This window comes from Sinocyclocheilus anshuiensis, unplaced genomic scaffold (assembly GCF_001515605.1).
Source record: "Sinocyclocheilus anshuiensis isolate Anshui unplaced genomic scaffold, SAMN03320099.WGS_v1.1 scaffold306, whole genome shotgun sequence".
Lineage (NCBI taxonomy): Eukaryota > Metazoa > Chordata > Actinopteri > Cypriniformes > Cyprinidae > Sinocyclocheilus > Sinocyclocheilus anshuiensis.
In genome coordinates this window covers 1,609,541-1,626,306 of record NW_015544175.1, presented here as the reverse complement: position 1 = coordinate 1,626,306, position 16,766 = coordinate 1,609,541, and the positions used below count along the sequence as shown (strand labels likewise).

At 37.2% G+C, this 16,766-nt stretch overlaps 2 protein-coding genes and 1 pseudogene across 2 annotated transcripts in view; 1 reads left to right on the top strand and 2 right to left on the bottom strand.

Annotated features, from left to right (window-relative positions):
- Window positions 1-3,287, bottom strand: LOC107696084 (peptidyl-prolyl cis-trans isomerase-like 6). Its single transcript, XM_016496256.1, has 9 exons — window positions 3,279-3,287; window positions 2,942-3,037; window positions 2,741-2,851; window positions 2,124-2,201; window positions 1,911-1,973; window positions 1,649-1,796; window positions 1,490-1,549; window positions 324-459; window positions 1-136 (listed from the first exon to the last, which is right to left on the bottom strand). Exons 1-9 carry the CDS (start codon window positions 3,285-3,287, stop codon window positions 25-27), a joined length of 813 nt encoding a protein of 270 aa, XP_016351742.1. The 3' UTR covers window positions 1-24.
- A 132-nt stretch (window positions 3,288-3,419) lies between these two features.
- LOC107696083 (adenylate kinase 9-like) lies at window positions 3,420-10,320 on the bottom strand (annotated as a pseudogene).
- A 1,697-nt stretch (window positions 10,321-12,017) lies between these two features.
- Window positions 12,018-16,766, top strand: part of LOC107696174 (rho-associated protein kinase 2-like) — a 30,365-nt gene continuing 25,616 nt past the window's right edge. Inside the window, exons 1-3 of the mRNA XM_016496390.1 lie at window positions 12,018-12,582; window positions 15,903-15,984; window positions 16,657-16,757. Coding sequence (XP_016351876.1) covers window positions 12,484-12,582; window positions 15,903-15,984; window positions 16,657-16,757 — 282 coding nt within the window. The 5' untranslated portion in view covers window positions 12,018-12,483. The remainder of the gene's footprint in view (window positions 12,583-15,902; window positions 15,985-16,656; window positions 16,758-16,766) is intronic.

Genomic DNA, 16,766 nt, shown 5'->3' with positions numbered 1-16,766 from the left:
GATCTACAGGTGGTATGTGATTACTCAGGGCTCAAATACTCCACATGCTGCTATTTTGCAGTTCTGTTTGGGCCTCTCGTTGTAGGTGGGCACTGCCTCTAGTCTCTTCAGAACCTCTGTGCCTTCAACAAGTTGCCTGGGAGAGAGAGAGAGAGAGAGAGTTGTGACAGACATTCAATTTTGAAAGAGTGTTAAATAGCAAAAACTTTAAGCGGTTATCTTTTAGATAACGTCTGAATTAATAATGCAAAACCATCAAGACAAGCACTCATAACTTGGGCTTTCTTCTGTATATAAAGTACGCAATCTATTGGAGTCATTACCCAAAAGCCACATATTTGTGGTCCATCCAGGAGGTTGGCTGTAGTGTGATGTAGAACTGAGAGCTGTTGCTATGAGCACCTTGATTAACCATTCCCAAGATGCCACGCTTGTTGTGGGATACAACAAAATTCTCATCTGGAAGAGAGAACCGCCTAGTGCTTTTTATATGTGTGAATCAATGTGTCTATCACACATTTTAAAGCCACCATGAAATCTAAATTAACAGTTCTTAATTTGAATGGATATTGCAATGTTTTATCCATATTCCATACACATCATTTTTTTTTTTTTCATGTCCTCGCAATCTTGTGACAATGATCCAATCAATTTCCAATGGGCAAAATTATGTACCGCCCTACATTTTTTCTCTTTCGAGAAGCTGTTTCACTCCTATATATGTCACGAAAGAAAAGACATGCTGACTTTAAAGGCACAATATGTACGATTTTTTGATTAAAATATCCCAAAACCACTAGAACAGTGTTATATATTTTGCTGACTTGTGTACTTATATTATCCCAAATGTTTTGAAGAATGTTTAAATCCAGAGAAATAAGCAATTTTAACTAGTGACACGGACCGTGTCCATAGTGTCATTGCATCGCCTGCCAATGACGTCATAACCCCTCGATTTTTCCGGTTTTATTTTGATGGAAACCCCAAAGACACTTTAATATGTTATGCATTTTATTAGACAGGTGACGAACGCACAGAGTAGCATTAAAACGGAACTTTCAATACACTCAAATGTATCTAGTATCAAACAGCGCTGTTTTAGTCCATATACGCATGACCGGAAGAAGCAGAAGCGGTCGACTGTGGCATAATAATAGCTCTGCTGCTATCGAGCTGTGTATCGCGCTTGTCCTTCATTAGCAATCACTCCAGTGGCCTCGTTTCGCTTCCACGACTTTTAGCCCCACCCTGCTTCATACTACAGTGACCTTAATAAGTCTTTAATACATTAGCTCATCAATTAACATGATTTCTGCCCGAGTCCCGTCAGATTGCATCGGCTGTGGGGATGAAGACGACAACTCTCATGATTCCATGTTTCTTGTTTGTTTTGAATATGCGCCCTCTAGCGACGAAAACGTACATATTGTGCCTTTAAGTACCAAAATATGATTGTTATGAACACATTTATGTGGCACAAACTCTGTACCCTCAAATGTTGGGCCATAGATAGACTCTCCCCCAATGCCTTTCCTTTCAGGTGAAATATCTATAATCGAAACCATATAGGCTAAACAATGAATTATACACATTCACACAATTGATATTTTGTGTGTGTGTATGCGTGTGATACAGCTTCTTAGCCTACCTCTACCCTGCAGCCAGCCATTTGGCAAAACTCTGTGGAAAATTGAGCCCTTATAGCTCAACTCAAGGTTACTCTTGGACAAACCTGCCTCTCCAGAGCACAGGGTCTTAAAGTTCTTACACGTCTTAGGACACACATCTGAGAAGAGCTGACAGGTTACATTTAAAACACTTTGAGAGTGGAGACGAATGACGTGGAAACACAATTCCACAATCAAATTATCAATCAATTCACATAATCAAAAGGCAGAAGATCTATTTACCTCAAACAGCAGTCTGCCAAATGCCTCTCCTCCGCTTTCAATATCCATATAAACAAAAGTATGCTGTGGGAAAGAGAGAGCAGAGGTTGCACACCTTGTAGTAGCTATTATGTAAAATTATAGATCGTTGTAGTCGCATAAATATGAAGTACGTTTATTAATTCACTGGATTAACAGTTATGTTTCGCTCTTTCGTTTGTTGTGTTTATTTACCCCTGTGCTTCGCAGGTTGCTGGTGTAATACTCCTCAGCCAGGGCTTTGTAAAGCGCCTGTGGTCGATGGAAAGAAAAATAGTTGTGTACTGTACATACAGTAAGGGAGATATTGTCTATGGCGACATATTGGTTAAATATGTTCGGTCAGTTTGCCCACAAGACATTTACTATGGCGTTGTAAACATAAATTGTATTAATTACTGGACTTCGTTTTGTACTGAGAGGTAAATTTGCAGACGGTCCCTAAAGCAGCCTAGGCGAATGTCTGGCGAATATCGAACCTAAAACTAACTTTACCCCGCTGTGTTAATTCAGCTTATTTTAGCACAATGAGCAATGTTCAAATTCTACATACAACTGTTCAGCCTCAAAGAACTTTACCTCCGCAATGCTTTTGGCTATTTGAAAATTATGTTTGTTTAACAGTCCGACGATCTCTAAATGTACAGTGGATGTCATGTTGCGTAAAGGTAAAGCGTCACGTTGTCATGGTAACCGAGGTGAATGGCGCACAACGATGACGAACTGTTTACTCATGGCAGCATCTATCTATTTGTATATATATGTATGTCTGTCATTTTTCTTTCTATCCATCGTTTATTCATTTCTTAAAGTTTCCACTCTTTCTCTGCCCAGCTGGACAGTTTCCTCTCATCACCGAGCAACTGACCGTTTGCGAAGGACATTAGACAGCCACTGTACTGCCAAACCTCCCCTTTCAGCTCCTTGACAAGTTAACATACGTGTTAGATTTATTACTAAAACGCAGACATATTGAAAACAAGTGAGCAGTATATAATTATCAAGTGCCTTACCTTATTTTTGTTAGATAAATAATCATGCCAATCACATTCCAGTACCGGATGAATCGTTGGATCATCAAATGACTCCGGGAATTTAGTTTTCAATCCCTATAAGTGCAGACGTTATAGCTTTTGTGAACAAGGCTTTATTAGCGGGGTAAAGTTAGTTTTAGGTTCGATATTCGCCAGACATTCGCTTTCGCGTGCCACTGTTCTATAGCGTCAACAGTCCTACAAAGATACCACTACCACGATTAGTTTTAACAATATGCAACAACTTTATATCGACATGAAAATATAAAAAAAATCACATAACTTATTTATTCATATCTTTAATTGTCCACTGAACAGAACACATTTACAAAGTCCTCTCAAAATGTATACTGTGAATTTTTATTGTGAAGTTTACTAATGTAACATCAACCAACAATGATCAAATATTGTGAAGTGCTGAATCTGACTTAAGGTTTTTATTATTTGAAGTTATGTTCTAACTTCCCCCAAGCTGTATCAGACCAGAGGCTGTTTTGGTGGACTTCTCCAGGGCCAGAAACTTGTCCAACTTCTGTGCAAAATCAGGGGGCAGGTTGTGAGGGGATCTGTAAGTCTTCATGGTGCTACTCGGGTATGAGATGAACACACAGCTTTCCTCAAACTTTTGAAGTTTCTTTTTGTACTTCTGACGAATATAGTCTGGGTTCCTGCTGTTGAATGCTGTGGAGGTGGAAAGGTAGAAAGTGATTTCAAGTGTTTACTTTGACTTTATTTGAAAATATCCTACATTGAATAAATGCATTTCTTTTACAAACTATGAAAAGATATTATGCAGGCTAGTTTTCCATACCATTCTCATTTCAGCTATTCTAAAAGCTAAAATAAGACATTTAAGGCCACCTTTCAGATGAAAGGCCAAGTACAATATAGCAGATCTTTTCACACTGAGAAAGGGGAACTTTGGCTTGAGTTGACCAACAGCACTCGTGGCTTTGATTATGGGTACTGCCACACCCTACAAAAAAAAAAAAAAAAAAATACATGTACGATAATAATAATAAACTCAACTGTGGTTAATATAGAAAATAAATTGCCACAAAAACCTCTACTGTTTCAAACATATTTTGTGCTTTAAACATATTTTTACTACTTTACTACTAGAGGTTAGTAAGACCAGATCTTCCAACGGAGGTAGTTTATGTGGAAGTTTCTGGTCCCAGTAAGTCTCAGGTGACCTAAGAACAGTTCTGTTGAATTATCTTTGTTTTCTATTTTAATGTATTTTAAAATGTCTTTTATTCCTGTAATGGCAAAGTAATTGCATGAGCCAAACAGGAATCCCCTCGACAAAAATGACTACTCACTGGAGAAATTTTTCTTGTTACATTTCACTCTCAAAAGATATAGATCCTACTTCGGTACTCAACAGCATACTCTGTGTTTCCACGCACCAAGGCCTCGTACCTACAGATGAAGAGAATAATGTGGCAGGAATGTGTTTTTACTTGGACTGCAGTTGAAAAATGTAGCTTAATAATGATTACAGAGAGTAAGACTACAGTAAAACTGTAAAATTTCTTCCCGTAAGTGTTGTAGAGTGTCTTTGCTGTACCTCTGTTGACCATCCAGATAAGTGACAGGGCAGAAACCCTTCATCTCCACCTGTTGAGGGAACCTACTCTGCACCTGGCCTGCATTGAGCTTATGAGGCAGGAGTGGAGGAGGTAATGGGTAGGGGCAACCTGGAACCACAAACTAGAAATCTCTTATTAAACACATAAAGAGAGATGTGAGTGAGTTAAACTAATATTACAGTGTGCAGATGAGCATGTTGCTGGACCATCTGATCCTTTACCTCTAGAAACTCCCCGCTGGCCATTTTGTAGAAGTGGCCCCTGAACTCTGCAGCCAATTCCAGTGAGGTATTATTATGTGACTAGCCCACCAGATGGGGAAGTCGTGGCCTAATGGTTAGAGAGTCGGACTTGTAACCCAAAGGTTGCGGGTTCGAGTCTCGTACCGGCAGGGATTGTAGGTGGGGGGAGTGAATGTACAGAGTGAATGTACAGCGCTCTCTCCCACCTTCAATACCACGACTGAGGTGCCCTTGAGCAAGGCACCGAACCCCCAACTGCTCCCCGGGCGCCGCAGCATAAATGGCTGCCCACTGCTCCGGGTGTGTGTTCATGGTGTGTGTGTGTTCACTGCTGTGTGTGTGCACTTTGGATGGGATAAATGCAGAGCACTAATTCCTAGTATGGGTCACCATACTTGGCCACATGTCACTTCACTTCACTTCACTTCAGATGGCGATGAAGAGCTAGGCTAACTACAGTACAGTACTGCCCAAAATCGCCCAGCCGGGACTGCAGCTCTTGTGGGGTAATGTACAGTCTATTTATATAGGCTGCCTGGCCTGTGAGAATGACAGAATGCTGTCATATAATAATGTATATTGCTAGTGCTTCTTGTTTGACGACTGTGCGTCATTTGCATGCTCTCACCTTTTTGAATCCTTTCCAGGTAAGCATGAATGTGCCTCATGCTAATGCGAACCTCATCTAAAACTCACTCCCACACCCACAACTTGCTCTTGTGAGCATCACTGGGAGTCCAGTTGTGATACTGCTGATGAAAGTGTAGCATGAGAGCTTCAACTTCCCGCCTGAAGCAAGAGTTGCAAATGTTTAGGACCTGGAGGCTGTCATGCATTGGGTTAGGCCTGTTGGAGAGAGCTGCCATGATCTTACCAATTTTGAACATTTGCATTTAATATACATAGTATGCCAGACCACAATACCACAAAATTTGTAACACTGTCCACGTCAAAAAAAAAACAAACAAAACTTTTTTTTTTAAAACAAAAAAGTTTTTAGCAGTGACATTAAATTGTTTAGGTCAGTGTTGTTATTGTTAACAAAAAGTACTACAAATCATCTTCATTAATTAAAAATAAATATAAATATTAGATTAAAAAAATGTAAACGAAAATTAGAAATGTTTGAGCTGAATTACTGAAATACTTTTAATACTTTACTTTAATTACTGAAATAAATAAATGTGCTGGTCTGCCCTGTTGTTTTTTTCCCTGTCTCTCAGGCCTCTCCTCAGCACTTCTGTCATGTCCAGTTGCAGTTCAATCACTAGCACAGGAATAATGCTGCAGGATTCCAGTAATTCAGCCTGATGCTTGATAAAGGAAGCCATCCAACACAAACCTGAGGATCACACATGTACAATGACACCACACACACAGACTCACAGTCATCTGTCTTTTAGGTTATTTTCCTTGCAGAAGTACATTTCATTGATTGGGATTTAGCTGTGGTCCTCACACACGTGTGCTGCAGACCAGGCTCATTACTGCCACTTCCAGGCACTGGATGGCCAGTTCATCAGGTACGGTCAGGCCCTGGTTCAACTGCTTCTGCACCTGATTAGCCAACTCAGTTTTGGCCTGGTTGTTGAGCACCATACGTATTGCATCCCCAATTGAGAGACGAGCGAGGCCATACTCGCGTGCAAAAACCCGGGCCACTGAGTGGACACACACGATTTAGAGGCCATTGGCTACTTTTTCAGCATCTCTAACACTTGCCTTTTAGGTACTATATATTTTTATGAGTGTCAAAGATCCATATAATGACTTGTATTTTATTTCCAGAAATCTCACCTGTGGTTTTGCCTGCTTTGGGTGGGCCAATGATAGCCAGTTTGATGGGAAGGGTTGGGCTTTAGTTGACAGAGATATTTGATTGGGTTGAGAATGAAGGTGTTGCGCGTCTCCTTTAATGCGAAAAAGTAGATGAATTGGTGTAGGATTACAGGGAAGGTGGCATTGAAAGGTCCCTGTGGAGGCTTGATCATATTAGTCCAGACACGGTTGTAGTGTACCCCTCTCCTTCAGCACTGTGTCAGCGCATGTATTGCCTCTTCCTCCTCCTCCAGGTCTGCACTGGATATCCTCATAGCTGTGTACTTAAATGGCTCTAAAAGAGAAATACATTTAGAGAGAGAAACAAGAGAAAGTAAGGATATAGTGAGTGAGAGGGAGTGGCTGCTAATTTAGAGTGAATGAAAGAGCCTGAAACAGTCAAGACAGTCCACTACACATGTGGTAAATCATCTCTTGGAGGATGTCCTGAGGGGTTTTATTGGAGATGTCCAGTATAGCGTAGTTGCAGGTGATTGTGAGCTCCATGTTTTCCCAATCTGCCAAAAATTGCTTCCGCTGCACACTAAAGGCATCCATCTCTGGACCATCAGGATAACCGTTTTCCCACACCGTTGGCAGCACCACCTCTGCACGCCCAGATATACAGGTGCATCTCAATAAATTAGAATGTCGTGGAAAAGTTCATTTATTTCAGTAATTCAACTCAAATTGTGAAACTCGTGTATTAAATAAATTCAATGCACACAGACTGAAGTAGTTTAAGTCTTTGGTTCTTTTAATTGTGATGATTTTGGCTCACATTTAACAAAAACCCACCAATTCACTATCTCAACAAATTAGAATATGGTGACATGCCAATCAGCTAATCAACTCAAAACACCTGCAAAGGTTTCCTGAGCCTTCAAAATGGTCTCTCAGTTTGGTTCACTAGGCTACACAATCATGGGGAAGACTGCTGATCTCCAAAGACTTAAACTACTTCAGTCTGTGTGCATTGAATTTATTTAATACACGAGTTTCACAATTTGAGTTGAATTAGTGAAATAAATGAACTTTTCCATGACATTCTAATTTATTGAGATGCACCTGTATTTAGATGTGCACAAATAAACACCTTCATGAAGTCGTAAAATTATAACTGACACTCAAGTAAAGGTAAATAGAGTGCAGAAGGAAAAATAAACAGATATACAGTGGGTACGGAAAGTATTCAGACCCCCTTCAATTTTTCACTCTTTGTTATATTGCAGCCATTTGCTAAAATCATTTAAGTTAATTTTTTTTCCTCATTAATGTACACACAGCACCCCATATTGACAGAAAAACACAGAATTGTTGATATTTTTGCAGATTTATTAAAAAAGAAAAACTGAAATATCACATGGTCCTAAGTATTCAGACCCTTTGCTGTGACACTCATATATTTAACTCAGGTGCTGTCCATTTCTTCTGATCATCCTTGAGATGGTTCTACACCTTCATTTGAGTCCAGCTGTGTTTGATTATACTGATTGGACTTGATTAGGAAAGCCACACACCTGTCTATATAAGACCTTATATATTACATAATAAGACTACAAGCCTTCATTGTTTAGTTTTGTCTTCTTCATCAGACTTGCCAAAACTCTCGGCAAATACATATAAATTACCTATCAAAACATACTTTAACTTTTAACATTTGTCTTAAATGAGAAAAAAGCTAAATTTTCAGCAGCCATTACTCCAGTTTTCAGTTCAATGGAACAAAATTGATTTGAAATAAAATAAGTTTTGTAACATTACATTATTATGGTAGGGTATGTGCAGACTGATGACTTCCAGAAATGTCATCACTGTCAGTTTACATGCAGATTATCTGTTGTTGGGAGATGTTAAAGAGTACTACCTGACTCCTCAAGCAGTGTCTCTAATTTGGACTTGGTGTCAGTAGACTGTGAACCTTTCTTTGAGTCCTCAGTGTGTTTCCTACAAAAAAGCATGAAAACTGCTGAAAATATGCTGAAAACCGAACCTTACCACCATTTAAAAATATGTAAACCACCACTTTCTTACACTACCATCATGAAATTGTTAATTGTATCTTAAACCTGGTTTTTCTCCACAGGTTTTTGAGATGCATTTTAGATGCAACTTGATCCAAAATAATATCTCATTTAAACCTGGAAGTAGTTCTAGAATTTTGATGTTTTTAACATTTTGAATGTTTCTACATATTTTTAATTGCAAAGTTATTAAATTGGAAAAGAATGCAAAATATAAGCATTTTCTCCAGTGATTTCAAATTTTTATACATCACTGTATATTTTCTGAATCCATGCCCTTCTATTAGCCACACTCACAGTCTCTCACTGATGTCTTGTGTATTCTGCAGTTTTCTTTTTTTTTGTAGGCGAGCCAGCACAGCTCTATCCACCTCTTCTTTATTCCGTTCATACATCCATGGTTAGTATAGTCCTTCCTTCAATAAATAGCATTAAGTGACCATCACAACTAAGTGGACATCATGACCTAAAAAACTATAGATTATTATTTGATGTCAAAATGAAGACTAAGAAAAAAATGTTTTTATATATGCATGTATACATGAAAATAGATGTGTTTTTCTCACCCTCTCCATCATTGTCTTTCAGACAGAATAGGACTTCTGGTGTTACAGCATGATGCAGTTCCTCAATGGTGATCAGCTGTGATCTGCTGCTGGGAATGTTATCCAGTATCCATCCACTTTTATGTTCAGCATCCACATCTTCAACCTCAATTTAACAACCCACAGGCACTCTTAAACACAAATAATGTTACGTAAGTATGAGAGCTAAAGGAGGAAGCTCAGCGGTCTACCTCTCTTATGTGCTTCTCCAGGGCCTCCAAAAAAAGCTCCCGTGGAGCTGTGGTTGGAGACTCTGCTGCTTTCTTCATAGCTTAGCTTCCTCCACAAAAGCTTGAACATCTGGGTGATCTTCTGTCACCTCTATTGCTGTAAAAAGGACACATTATCAATTGAATGCTGTTTTATTATTATTTATATGCTATTATAGTATTTATAATATTTTGAATTGGCTTTTATTTTTATATGTCAGTTTCAGTTTTAATTTGTTTAATTTTTAGTAATTTTGTAATGTGCTTTTATAAGTTTTTATTGTTTTAAATATTTCTATTTAGCTTTAATTTCAGTTTTATTAATTCAGAGGTTTAGAGTTTAAGTTTACGTTTTTAATCTGATGTTTATATTTTATTGTATTTTAGCTTTATTTCATAGGATGAAAACTATTTTTAATACTTTTATAGTTATCAATAACAAAAATTGTAGCAAGGTGCATTCAATAGTATTTATGTATAGTATTTATAATTTATAGTATTTAACACTCTGTATAACCACTGGATTACTATTTAACTTCATACATTTTTCCACTTATTTCACCAACTGGGTGTGTATCTAAAAATAAAGTGAACAATACCAGTTAACAATATATTAAAGCACAGAACATACATTGTTATCAATGAAACTGAGGGAGTGTAAAGTCCACCTGTATAAGTTTCACCAGACTCTCCCTCACTGGTTGTCACATTACCTACAAAAATGAAGAAATACCATCTTAAACGTGTCCCAGAATATCTTCAAAGTTTCCAACTTAATTATTTTTGAAAAATGCAAAGCAAAATAATAAATTATTATTCTGTCATGCCATGGAGCTTGTTTTGTAGAATTACCAAGTTGGCGCATCTCTATCCGCACTTCATTTGTTGAACGGTGTCATAGCAACCAGCCCACAACAGAACTGACAGGATGGACAGAAACGAGATTTGACGAGCTTTTAAATTTACTTTACGGGGGCTACCATACCATAAGCTATAAAATGCGTCCCAGAATTATATGATCCTACTGAATAATATTATTATTATTTTTAAAAATAAATTTGCCAGATGCGTTTTCATATCTGCTTAAAAATGAACCCATTCAATATGACCACCAGAGGTCAGTGTTTAGCGTTCACATCTGACTGGCCATACGTTTGTTTAAAGGGTTGTTAAAAGTACACACGCGCAGGAATTAAACTCTAAACCACATAGGGACACAAAGTAAGAGTTTTTTTCACCATTATTTGAGTGGGATATGTCTCAATATGCCACAAACTATTAAGTAAATAAATAAAACACCTACTTATACAGATCATTATAGGAGCAGTAGAAAATTAATTTAGCTGTTTTAGCTTTTTATGGTCAGTTAATGCTGGATTATGGCAGTTCTCTCTAGTCTAGTCCATAGAAAGTAATTAAGCATGCTAAACCCTGGGGACACTTTTCTGAGGCATGCAACAAACTGCTTCCTCATTCCTAACATTAAGACTGTGTGCAAGAAGTGGGCGTTGTCTGACGAATATTATCTTTTTTTTTTTTTGAACAAAACATATTTTGCCACATATTTAGGTTACTATATATAGGCTATGATTTACAGCGTATTTAGGTTACATGCATGACAAAAGGTTACATTTCTATCCCTCAGAATAGTGTCTTCAATCTGTGCAATTTTTTTTCTTTATCAGTAGGCTATAATCAAAAGCTGTTGGCTGATAAGAGAGGTCATGTGTCTAGTCTATGATCTGCAGAGTCAGACTGTCTCATAAATTACAATCCGTGTCAGCTGTTTCCATTGACACAACACCACTTAATGTCTGTGTCCAGTCCTCATATAGAGAGCGTCAAGTAGTAATAAGTTAATGAAATATTTGCCAACAAATGAGGGCCCTACATGGGTTTTATTATTGGTGTCATACACAGAGTAAAAATTGCCATTTTGAAGATCTTTAGAAAAATGTACTATATATATATAGAGAGAGAGAGAGAGAGAGAGAGAGAGAGTAAAGATGTCACTGGGGTGGTACAATACAAAAGCTATATAAAAGGTAGCCTACATCTTATCTTATTCCCCCTAAATGGTACATATTAGTAACTTTTATGTTGATTTGATTTCAACAGCCATGATTGTTCAGATTGAGAAATAATTGACTATTAGTATTTGAGTTAGGCTATTTATTGGATGACATGACACGCAATTTTTATATTGAAAATGCCTCTAAAAACGAATTAGGGCAAATATTACTGACCTTAATATAATCGTTAACACGGAGAATGGCTTTAAAATATTTACATTAAAATATTCAGATTGCCTACTATGAATGGTCACCGTGTTTACAGCAGAGATGTTTATGCCATCATTTTTATCGTCAGTAGCCTACACTGAATTTCAGTGCTGTCTTACACCACAGTACATTTACGAAACGCACATGAAAGAAGTCGTCTATAATAAGCTTATTCGTGCCATCATAAATACATGTATGTAATCGTCTAAATATATCTAGTGTAGTATACGGGGTCGAATTTAGAGAGTGACGTTTGGCTGGTAAAAGCGATGGCTGAGATAAGATCCGAAGAATTCCAGCGGCCGCAACACTCCATTCATCTTCACATACATGTACTCATAGTCACCTCTGCTTCATTTACTCAAAAATAACAGTCAGGAAGATCAAGAGCGTGATTTTCACCACAGACCGAACACGGAAGGTCCCCCCCCCGTAATGTTTGAACCGGAGCGGGAGAGACACTCGGCTTCCTGGACGCGCGCGAGTCAGTCTGATTTTACACTGATTAGCACGCGGAAAGCCGCTGTTATTTACACAGGTCAAGACACAAAACCACTGAGTTTCGTACATTTATGCAGTGTGTAAAATCGGCTAAAGAATTCATTCATCCAGAACCGGCGAGCTTTGAGAGGCGTCGCGTTGACTTACGACAGGTAGAGACAAGTTTGTTTCGGACATTTGAAGTCTCACAATCGCGGCTCTCAATCTGATGTTTACTGGGACCTTCACAACACCGAGCTGCCGCAATGTCGACCGGTGCAGGAAAGAGACTAGAAAACCGGGTGAGAATACTGGAGTCAATCATCAAGGACCAACGATCACCGCTGAATTTGGGGAGTTTGCTGGTAAGGCTATGGGATAATGAGATGCTATACAAAAGGAAATGTGTTTGTTGTCTTGTAGACCTTGTAACTAAAATACATCTCTGGGAGGTTTTGTTATATTCTTATATGTATGGAAGTGTTTGTTTACAAATTATGATATTAATCAGAATTTGGCCATATTCTGATTTTGATTTCTATAACTGAAATGTTGTTTATATATATATATATATATATATATATATATATATATAAAGACTGATGGCTTTATTAGCCAGAAGTTTGGATCATGAACTCAGTATTCATTAATATCTGCCCAAAACAAAAATTAATTATGGATAATAAAGTAGATAAAAAAATTGCAGCAAGAAGGAAACTTAGCTTTTTTTCTAAAATTGTACAAACAATATAAGACACATCATGGCCGAAATTTGCCTCATGACATTTATTTTGTCAACATGAATGAGTTGATTAAATTGCTTTTTACAAATGACTAAAATGCACAGTAATAGCAAGAGCTTGCATCTCCAGTAGCAATCGCAGGGAAAAACATGTTTATTCAAAATATGATGATTACATGCACAGGAAGTTTTTGAAAAGATGTGGAGCATGTAAGTTGTTTATTTTTTAATGATCCAAATTACATATATAGGCCACATTGGCTATTGCGGAGAATATTTATGAAAGGTTGGTTATATTTTGTGTTTATGTTGTAATGTTAATGTAATATATGTTATTATATTAAGAGTAAGACCACCCAATGAGATAATGAAGATAACAGAAAGCTCTTCCTACACATATAGGTTATACAACACAAAACAAAACAAAACTGCATTATATGTTGAGGGTGTAAACGAATGAGTGGACGTTTGTCCCAGAGGATTGTGATAATTTTCTTCTGTCTTATCTCTGATCAGTGTGTTATCAACACACCCTCCTCCACAGTAATGTTGCTGTCTTTTGATGGTAGTATTTTTCCCAAATACAGAGCTATATTGTCCAGGCCTAAAGCACCAGGCTTCACTTATTTTACATGATATGCCCATTTCATGAGAAGGCAGGAAGTAGCTTTACAAAGTGTGAAGATACCATACGTTTATTCAATGACTGGGTTAGAGTGAAATGCAAGGACTTGTCAAGCAAGCTTTACAGGGTGAAATGTATGCTCCTATTGTCACTTCCAATCAAAGAGTGAAATCTCTTATTACCCGGCCAGCATTCTCCTCAGCAGAAGAAAACCCTCATTCCAGACAAGTACTAAATTTTTGAGCAAGACTGAGAGTTGGCACACCCTGCTTTCTCTGGATGCTTCTTTACTGTTTAGGACTATCAAAATAGGCTTCAACTGTCTGCCTATGGTATTAATTAGTCATTTCGCATACGCTTTTATCCGAAGCATCTTACTGTAGACTTATTACAAGGAAGTAGTCTGGACTTAAGTGGCTTGCTCAAGGGCACAATGGTGACAGTTCATACTGTCCTTTATAGTAGCTGTTCCTTGCGCACAGGAATTTTTCCTCACTCATTACACCTAAAGCAGTGAGTAGTATTTTTTGGAAAATTCCTATCAGTATCATAATTAAAGCCGTTTTATTTTACATGGAGTGGGTTGCCTTGGGGAGTGGCCATTTTGAGATCACATGACCAGCTGAATACTTCTCATTTTGTCTTAATAAGCCCGCTATTATTGTACACTTAATCTCACCAAATAAATTAATCGTGAATACTGACTGCCACTACTGCATTTCTACAATGTCATTAGTACCTGAATACTTTTTTGGCTAATGCTGCATCCACAGTATAAGTCCAAGACAACTGCTGTATCATCTAGTGCATCAAGATATTTATGATGCAACTGAAGTTTGGACACTTTATGATGTGTCTCATGTCTAATGATCTTTCATTTATATTGGATGCAGACTCATTGTGTCCTGCTGTGTTGCTACCAGGGGAAATGTCATACAGGAAGCTGAGGTCACATCCTTCAATTGAGGAGAGAGATAGCGGGCTCCAGCTTCCTTTGAGTGTGTGTTTTCGTCTTTAAACACTGTATTGTGGACTGACTCCTGGTGCAAGGAAAACAGGATTCTGTCATTGTTGATTGTGCTTGTGTGCGTTTTGGTTTGTATGTGAGTGCCGATTTGTGTTACGGAAGTAGAATTCATGTAACACACCTTGCAAACTTAAACCTACATTTTGAAGGTATATAACAGATTTTTTAAAAGGTTTTGAAATAAGTCTGTTCACCAAAGCTGCATTTATTTCATTAAAAATACAGGAAACATTGTATTATTTTAAAATATTATTACAATTTAAAATAACTTTTCTATTTGAATATATTTTAAAATGTCACATGATCCTTCAGAAATCATTCTAATATGCTGATTTGCTGCTCAAGAAACATTTATTATTATTACGAATGTTGAAAACAGTTCTGCGGCTTAATATTTTTGTGGAAACCATGATTTGTTTTCAGGATTCTGTGATAAATAGAAAGTTCAAAAGCACAGCATTTATTTTAAATAGAAATCTTTTGTAATATTATAGGTGTCTTTACTGTCAATTTTGATCAATTTAATGTGTCCTAGCTAAATAAAAATATTAATTTATTAAAATAATTTTTACTGACTCCAGACTTGAACTGTATGTAGGCTACATGATCAATGAATGCAAGATGTAGTGATATCGCAGCATTGGCCTGATAAAGGCAAGTGACAGTTTTTATCAACTGGGCTGAAACTCACAATAGCACTGTGCTATTCAGCTATCCTAATGTTTGAGCCCTGGATTAGCTCCTTTTTTTGTTCCAGCTGCAGCAAAACACCGTTATTAACATTTTTTATATTGGGCCAACTAGTTTATGATGTTGGCTCAGCCAAATGGAAGTGTTTGGGCTGGGAATGTTGGGTGGGGGTAAGTGTGTTCTATGTGTGTGTCTTCTATGTATTTTTAGCTCTGCAGTGTCACTGTGTGTATTTGGAGGGGTATGTGATGTAGTTTCCAGGATCATCCAGTGTCATTCATATCATTCATTTCCTAAAGTCATTTATAAATACAGTTACTTAATGCTGACTGTAACTATACAGGCCTAATCCCACTCCTAAATCTCCACTTTAGGTTTATATCCTTATTATAAGTTTATATAAGTTAAATGTCTCAACAGGACTGTCAGAATGAGCTTAGTTCTGGGATTAAAGGAGAGTGATGAACTCACTTTGAAGACATTTTTGGCTGTGTGAATGAAGAGGAAAGCCAACTGTAGAAATCTCTTTGTATTTGAAATTATAAGAACTTATATCTTAAGTGTTTATTTTTTTTTAATGCTTTGCTCTTGTCTTCTGCAGGATTCAGTAACTGCTCTGGCCCTTGATCTGAATCATCCCGCACTGAGAAAGAACAAAAACATAGATTCCTTCTTAAACAGATGTAAGTCTTTTTGGAAGTTCATAGATTATTAGATTTATTGTATGTGTATGGCTTTTGCTGAATTAAGCCTTATGACTTCATATTGTCCATAATTATAGAACTTCATGTCAGTAACTTGATGATAATAACTATAAAATGATAATAGATCATACTGTATATCGCTAAATTTTCATAACAATATATGGATACATCAATACACATCCAAACCCTACTGTCAGCCTTGTCAACAGATAATAGACACTTTGCAGTTAAACATTTAGTTACTTTGAGTATATATTGTGTAAAATGAGTAAATATCATGTAAAAAAAAAGAAATTAAGCAAGTGCACCATTATTGTAGTATATTGGCAATACCTATTAAAAACAGTCAAGTCACATGGTGGCAGTATACACATTTTACACAGTATACAAAACAGTATACACATGGTGCATGTGTGTGTGTGTGTATATATACATACATACATATATATATATATATATATATATATATATATATTTATTTATTTATTTATTATTTATTTTTTTATAGTTCCATTAATATGTGCATAAAATAACTGGAGAATTTTTGTGCCCTGATTAATTTTTTGAGCCTTGTATAATGTAAATGTGTTTGTTAATAATTAAATGATAAACTGTATTCATGTAATAATATGCGTGGTGTGATCTCTCTAGATGAAAAAGCCGTGACTCGCCTCAAGGAACTACAGGTGAAGCTGGATGATTTTGACAGAGTCAAGCTGATTGGTCGTGGAGCGTTTGGTGCAGTGCAGCTGGTGAGGGGG